The sequence below is a fragment of the Glycine soja genome, chromosome 15 (genome assembly GCF_004193775.1).
Source record: "Glycine soja cultivar W05 chromosome 15, ASM419377v2, whole genome shotgun sequence".
In the NCBI taxonomy this organism is placed as follows: domain Eukaryota; kingdom Viridiplantae; phylum Streptophyta; class Magnoliopsida; order Fabales; family Fabaceae; genus Glycine; species Glycine soja.
In genome coordinates, this window is record NC_041016.1 from 9,021,936 (window position 1) to 9,029,349 (window position 7,414).

At 35.4% G+C, this 7,414-nt stretch overlaps 1 protein-coding gene across 2 annotated transcripts; it reads right to left on the bottom strand.

The window, feature by feature from the left end:
• Positions 1-3,796: 3,796 nt before the first annotated feature.
• On the bottom strand, positions 3,797-6,710 carry LOC114387045 (F-box protein CPR1-like). 2 transcript variants are annotated; one of them, XR_003661220.1, is made up of 3 exons: positions 5,394-6,710; positions 4,630-4,770; positions 3,797-4,449 (listed from the first exon to the last, which is right to left on the bottom strand). XR_003661220.1 is itself a non-coding variant. In XM_028347145.1 (2 exons), exons 1-2 carry the CDS (start codon positions 6,536-6,538, stop codon positions 4,731-4,733), a joined length of 1,185 nt encoding a protein of 394 aa, XP_028202946.1. In that variant the 5' UTR covers positions 6,539-6,710; the 3' UTR covers positions 3,797-4,730. The 2 variants fall into 2 exon arrangements, 1 of the variants encoding a protein (XP_028202946.1); XM_028347145.1 differs by having other exon boundaries at positions 3,797-4,770.
• Positions 6,711-7,414: the final 704 nt, after the last annotated feature.

Sequence of the window (7,414 nt, forward strand, 5' to 3'; positions counted from 1 at the left end):
ATAAGGCAATAAAACCCCTTTTTGCTACACTGGACAAAATGGAAACAGAGACAGACATATAGGACACCATGCAGCAGATACCTGCTGACCAATAAAGCCACTCCTTCTTATAAAACAAAATCATATAGGGGGGAATTGATTTAATATGTTCTTGAATGATAAAAGTGTAATAAAATTAGAATAGCAAAAGCAAAGAATCTGAAAAAAAAAGGAAGAAAGGGTGGAAATATAAAAAGAAAATATATAAAAAAAAACAAGGGAAGATCAGTATGCTACAAACCTCCTAAAACCATGATATATGACGATCAGTCTCTTTATAACCCTTGTACTTGGTATGTGCCTTCCAATCTTCAATAGAAATGCCATTTTCACTCCCATGCAGCATCCAATCAAGATCTTCAAGGTCTAAGCATTGGAAGAACTGTTGGAGCTTTGAATTGGAAAGGATAGCAGCAAAACCCTTGGCAAAATGTGGTACCTGCTCAGATATGGATATTACAAAACAACTCAGTATAAGAAGATCAACATACTTCTTACTATTCATTACAATGTTTTCCCACCAGGGCAAAGCTCAACCACTTTCCTGCATCCTAATTCCTCCACCTCTCTAACAAATGTCAGTCCCGATGCATCTGAATCAATGAAATCAGCATCCATCTCTAATATTTGCTTGCAGCTTCTATACAAGTAAGGATCTGCATCCCATATATCTTCTAAAGTAACACCATTTCCAGCCAATTGCATGAAAAACACTCGATCAAAAACAATACCCACTTGCACCTTTTTCCATCAAAACCAATGCAATAACACGACCAGAGAACCTAAAGTAATCAAGCTGCCGAGGATGTACCTTAGATGCTGCAGACAAGTAGACAAAGAATAAACTAAACGTGATTGTTCAAAAGAGCTCTAACAATATCAACTGATAAAGATATACAACAGAACACATCAATACTCAACACTGACTAAGCAGCCATAGTCCCTAATGTTAACAAATGGGAACTCAAGTTTAGTGACAAAATGCTATATGATTAGACGTGATACACTGATAGGGAATGAAAGATAGCAGCAGAAGACATATTCAAGGAGAAAGAAACAAAGATGCAGACACAGGACAAAGGGGTGCAGATAGCAGCAAAGGCAAAGAGGACCATCACAAGGCCCTCTTACCTTAGTGACCACGTATAGAGAAGCTTTGTTGAGAGGAAGCTGACGTGGCTTGGATACTGGTATTGCTAGGGAGGAATTGTTGGTAATGGGGGGACAGCATAACCATATTTGAGCACCAATGATTGCCTCTTGGCACAAGATGACAAAAGTTGGTAGTAGGAAAACTAGTATAAATAAAGCAATTGTAATTCAAGAAAATGTGTGAAATATCAAAGCTTCCGTTTCCTGCCTTTCTTTGGCCTCGAATTCAGTTTATCTTCTCCTTCTTCTAGTGCCACTAACAATGCAGCAACAACAATAAAGGGATATATTTTAGAGGAGTGCTAGTAATATAGGGTGGTGTAACCCGCAAGGCAATTAAGGCAAGTGCCTTAACCATTTAATTTTGTTTTTCTTTCGTGAATTTTATTCTTTAATAATTCCATTTAAACATATAAAATATAAAGACTTGTGTTCCAAACTTCTTATTATTTCAATAGACATCAATATGCAACATATTTATTATAATATCACAAATATCACTCATTAATTAATATATAAAGTAAAAAAAAATGTATTTTGTATTGGCCTATTATTTTTTTGTATGGAAAGCGCTGTTGATTATTTGACTTCATTAAATAATATACAAATTAAAACTAATAATTGAATATATTATTTTTAAGATAATTTTACCATTTTTAGAGGTAATTTAATTAAAGCTAATAATATTTTTTATTGGGATTTAATTTGAACAATTTTTACATTATAAAAATATTTTTGTTTTTTATTTTGCATCCAAAAAATAAAAATTTTGGGTGAAGAAAACTTAAAAAAAAACTAAGATTTAGTGAAGTTATTGAATATTACATGTAAAAGATCTTAAAAATTAGAATTGCTTAAAATCTATCTAAAGTCAATAATATTACAAGATAGATTAAATAAGTTAGTAACTTATCTATTAAGAGTGAAATACTAGAATTAATTGATTATAAAACATTAATTGATGTATTATTTTTCCCCTCAAATTTTTTGTCTTAGACCTCAAATTCTTTAGACCCGACCACGTAGTAATATACTCTAACGAACGAATATAGATTCTCTGCTGCATGTTACCTGTGAAACCAAAAAATACAAAAGAAAAGGGAGAGAGGAAATAAGAAAGTTGAAAGAAAATATAGTGAGAGACAGAGAGAAATATAACAGTGATAGAAGGGTCATAAGATAGGCTGGTTGAACATATAAAATCATGATAGACTCATCAAATAACAAGTGGAATCACAAAAATTTGTAATTTATAATAAATTTCAATCAATCATAGGAGATGTGTTTAAGAGAATGTGTTAGACAGAGATACTGCTAGCATTTCTCTATTTTTTTATGTAATATTCGCCATGCAAAAAATACTCTATTTAAATTCATATACAAACAAAAATAATTAATTAAGAAAATTAATTAACATCATTTGATTTTTATAATCTCAATTAAAAAGAAAGTTATTTCTAAAATGTCATTGGAACTTGCTATCATAAATAATTGAATCATTGAAAATATAATTAGAATTAAATAAATAATGTTTTAAAAATAATAACATTAAATAACGAAATTAGTTAAATTTACAAATTTTTTAGTTTAATATACAAGATCACTTTTTTAACGAGGGAGTAACACTTTTACATCTCATCTTCATTCTTCTCTATTGCATGTTCTATTTCAATGTTGAAATAGGTTGTTGAGGTTGTTTCTATATCTACTCCATTTGTGGAATTTTTTCATTATTTGTAATATTTTTTTGGGTAAGTCATGTTTTTTAATATTTTTTCTTAATTACATATTTTCATGCACCTGTGTTCCTTTTTTATTATTTATTTTTCTAAACTGCCTTATTTTTTCAATATTCATTTGTATTCATTGTTTTGAATATTAATACACCCCATTATTTGCTTTTACATATAATTTTTAAATATCTCATTTGGTAGTATTTTTACTTTTGAGTTAGCATTTGTGTATGTGGCTTTGGTAAGTTTTGAAAACCTTCTTATTGAACTTGATGTACTAGCTGTGCAAATTTGCAATTTTTCTCCTAACAACCCAATCTTCATTCAAAAAATGCAACCCAAAATTTAGTTTAAATGATTGGCAATCAGACTTGATGGTTCAAGAACACATCTATTACTTATAAAAATTCCATTAATAATCAAATTCGTTAAGTATTCAAAACTTAAACAAAGAAAATTCTTGATCTAGAATAAAAAATAAAAAATTTCTTCCTCTAAATATATTCTAACCATTGGAAGCTACTGCATGAGTCTCATTGATACATTTTCACACATCCATGAGGTAAAATTGCTCTTGGTCCTTGAGGATTCAGGAATTCAGAAGAATTTCAATAACAACTGCCTACCGCATCCAACTTCTAAATTGAACGTGATAAATTTGAAAACATGAACAAATTGATGGTTAAGCACTAGACATCAAAACGTTAATACACTATCCGGTAATTTCTTGTAAAAAGTGGAGATAAATTTTGAAATTATACACTATCAGAAAGCTAAGTGCATGCTTATAACAAATTCTCCAATGCATCTACTCTCTCCATGTCAGATGACCAAAATTTACGAAAAATCGTATTGAACATATTGTGAAAGTATACACACAAGCGCTAAATAAGCGTTAGTTAAATTCATTTAAGCAACAAAAGATTAACATCCTAAAACCACAAGTATCGAAGGACAAGGCCAGCACTAGAAAGCACTTCAACTTAGTTTCATCTAAAGGACAAAAAGCCTAGTGTCAAATCCTTCGTTAATGTAAATTGTCAACCTTTCCGCATTCAATTTGCAAAGTCCACCTACCAATAAACAAAAACAACAATATTTCATGTCAAGTTAACTGCAAAAATTTAATTACAGTTTGCTGGTACAACCAGATTAACACACGTACATACATGACACTTCTTTACAACCAAACCACTGAGGCAATCCAAGCTTAGACAAAACCATATAGGCCATTTTTTTTCTATTGCGGAAAGCGAGTGTCTTACGGGATCTTAGTAATTGGAGACTGTTAATAAGTGAGGAAAGCAGCATTTGTATATTTGGTATCTGTTCTTCAGTCATTGTTTCCTTCTTCAACATTCTGAATGGCAGGTCTGCAGCCCTTTCTTTCACTTTGGTGGGGGGCTTTGTTCGCCCCTAAATCGCTAAGAAAACAAAAGGTGCAAAAACTGTACAAGGAAAGAGTCTTATATCTTAACAGGCAAAACGGTGTCTCTGTTCCTGCTCTTGATCAATTTAACTCGTCCTGTGAACCAGGGCCACGAATTTCATCATCAGAGTCAGATAACTCAGCAAGTAACCAATAAGAGCATGTTTGTTTCAGAGTTCGTCAAACGTGGCACACATCCCAAAGTAAAATATGTAGCTGATAGTATTAATTTAACTATACATTACAGTCATTGTAACGGAAGCAACATTTTCTTACTTTTCCTCAACCTCCCTTTGGCTTGAATCAACTGCAAAACAAACCCGCCGAGCCAGTTTCAGCTACCCCCATGTACCATTGCTTCTTCTTCTTAGACTTCCTCATAATGTCAATTTGAAACCCTGCGACAGGAAGTCATCCCTGGAAAAATTTGAATTCCATCAGAGTAAGGTGTTGAAAGATCAATTTGGCACAGCAATTTTCACAAAATAAATTAGAGTTAAATTTCTGTGCATTATTTAGTGTAAAAGCTTATACACGGTGAATCATGGTAGGTGTAACTCAATACCATACTAGTACATGTTAGCCTGTAATTAGTTGTTAATGTAAAATCTTTACCGGTGCATATACTATTCGGCAGAGTATACATAAATTTGAAGCAATTATATAGTGGGCAGAATATAGACACGAGTTGAATATCATTGAAATGTCTCTTCAAGAGTTATTCTTAGAATGAATAATGTGAGAGGCCTAATTCAACCCCAAAAGTTAGCTCTTGAGTAAGGGTTGCTCCTCATTTATATATTTTAATTTAACTTTATTTTTAGACTTAAGTATTTTTCAATAGTTATCCTTATGGGTTATTTCTGTTTTTTTTTTTTAAGGAAGGAGTTGAGTTAGTCAAAGCCAACTCATAACCAGATATATTTTGTAACACAAACATAGACACACAAAAGAGTAGTAAGGACTAAGGATCATGAAGGGCCCGTTACATTGAGATATTTCTTCAAAAAAAGAAATTAGGCGTGTGAATAAGTAAGTACCTCGTCTTCCTGGGACGTTCGCATCCTAAAGCACGCGGCTTCCTACAAATTTGACGAGGTAAGAAGTATGGTGGTACGAGGGTTCCCAAACAAATCATGGCTTCATTTAAATTAGGCAAACCCTGAATTTTAACAAGGGCAACCTCTTTCTTTTCCAGGTCATACCAAAACAGCCTCTTCCTGTCGTGTTCCAACAGAACCTTGTTCCCATCGCTCGAGTAGCCCAACGGCCTCACGCATTTCAACGATCTCATCTCACGCGACTCCTCGAGCGTGAACACCTTACACCAACTGTCTCTACGGTTATACTCCCTCATCACCCAAACGTCGATTCTCGTTTTGTGAAAGTTCACGGTCATGCAGAGGGAACCACCTAACAGCGCCAGGTCGATCTCGAACCCGCCGTCGACACCTCCGGTGTCAGGAAGCGGGAGCTCGCGGAAGATGTCGTGGGTGAGATCGAAGGCGATGATGAGATCGGGTTGGTCGGGTTCGAGTTTGCGCGTGACGACCCAGTGGAGGGAGTTTCCGACGAAGACGCCCATGGTACGGGCGCAGCAGAGCGCGTAGGGCAAGCTGGGAAGTGTCTTCCAGGCGTTGGCGCGGAGCGTGTAGAGCTTGACCTGGGAGTCGAAGGAGCGGTCATGAAGGTCGACGAAATAAGAGATGCGGACGAGCTTGTAGTCGCGAGTTTTATGGTCGAAGCCGAAGCCGCAGACGCGGGCGGCAAAGAGCGTCGTGTCGGGGTGACGGCGGCGGGGGACAGGGAGGTAAGGAAGAATACGGTGTTGGCGGAGGGAGGGGTTCCAAAAGGCGATGTCGTCGGCGACGTTGGATATACAGAGAAGGCCGTTGCAGGAACCGAGGAGGGTTATGCTGTTGCTGTAGCACATGAGAGGGTGGTTAAGGGATACGGGAGGGTCTAGGGTTGGGAAATTGGTCTGGTATAGATCGGAGTCCACACGGAGGATGAGGCTCGTGTTGGAGGCTAAGGTCAGGGATCTAGTCAGATGAAGCCAGTTCAAGTGCTGGCTGTCGATTAAGGACTTCCATGACTTGGACGTTGACCGGAATCTCAGTAGGGATCTGACCGGTAACCGGGAGAGGATTTCGGTTAGCACTTCGCGCGGAAGATGATCCGACATGGTAAGAAGAACAGGCTTTGTTTCTTCTCTCTTTGCCACCGACCAAAACCACCACCACACGATGACTTAGATTAGGTGATAGACACATATCCAATTCAGTGCTCTACTACTAGCGTCCTCACTCGGTATATAAAATGTAATGTAAAATCATAAATACCATGAATTTTCTCATTTGGCTCCTTTTTTTTATTTTGATATAAAGTAATCTTAATTAAAAATAATAATTTATTTTTATTGAAAACCATCGATACATAGAAAATAAATATTTTTTAATATAATTTATTATATACATAAGAAATTAAAAATACAAATTTTTATCACTTTTGTTAATTTGTTGGTTTATTTGGCCCTTTCTTTCAGAGGAGTATTCTCTGCCAGCAGCGACATGGGCCGTATATTACGTCTGCTACTCCAATTAGTTTAAAACGAATTAATTGGCCCTTAGCGCTGCCTGCAAGCTTTTACTTTACTTTTAAAAGTTAAATGCGATAGTTGATTAATTAAAGAGTGGTCCTATAGTACATATGATTAAAAACTAAAGAGAGAGAGAGACATGAACCTTTTTTTATTGAACTATGGTTTAGAAACAAGTTAGGTTCACCTAATTAAAAGAAAAATAATGAAAGTAGTTACTGTAACGCATTCTGTTTATGAAAGTGGGGCTGAATTCCTAAATCAAATGTTGACTTCCTACCTTAGTTCTCACGTTGGGATGTGCGTTAGACAACCACATTTGATTGCACAAATAAGCAATAATAAAATGTCTTGTCGACATTTAATATGTCAAGGACCGAAAGGAATTTATTATCTCTACAGAATTAAGTACGGAATAGGTTAAAAAGAAGATTCAATCTTGAAGCACCAATGAACAATTGC

Excerpts from the sequence above, each read along its gene's own strand:
- LOC114387045 (XM_028347145.1), bottom strand. The coding sequence starts at position 6,538 with ATGTCGGATCATCTTCCGCGCGAAGTGCTAACCGAAATCCTCTCCCGG. Across the intron at positions 4,771-5,393 it reads GAACGTCCCAGGAAGACGAG|GGATGACTTCCTGTCGCAGG; the intron begins GTACTTACTTAT and ends AAATTTTTCCAG.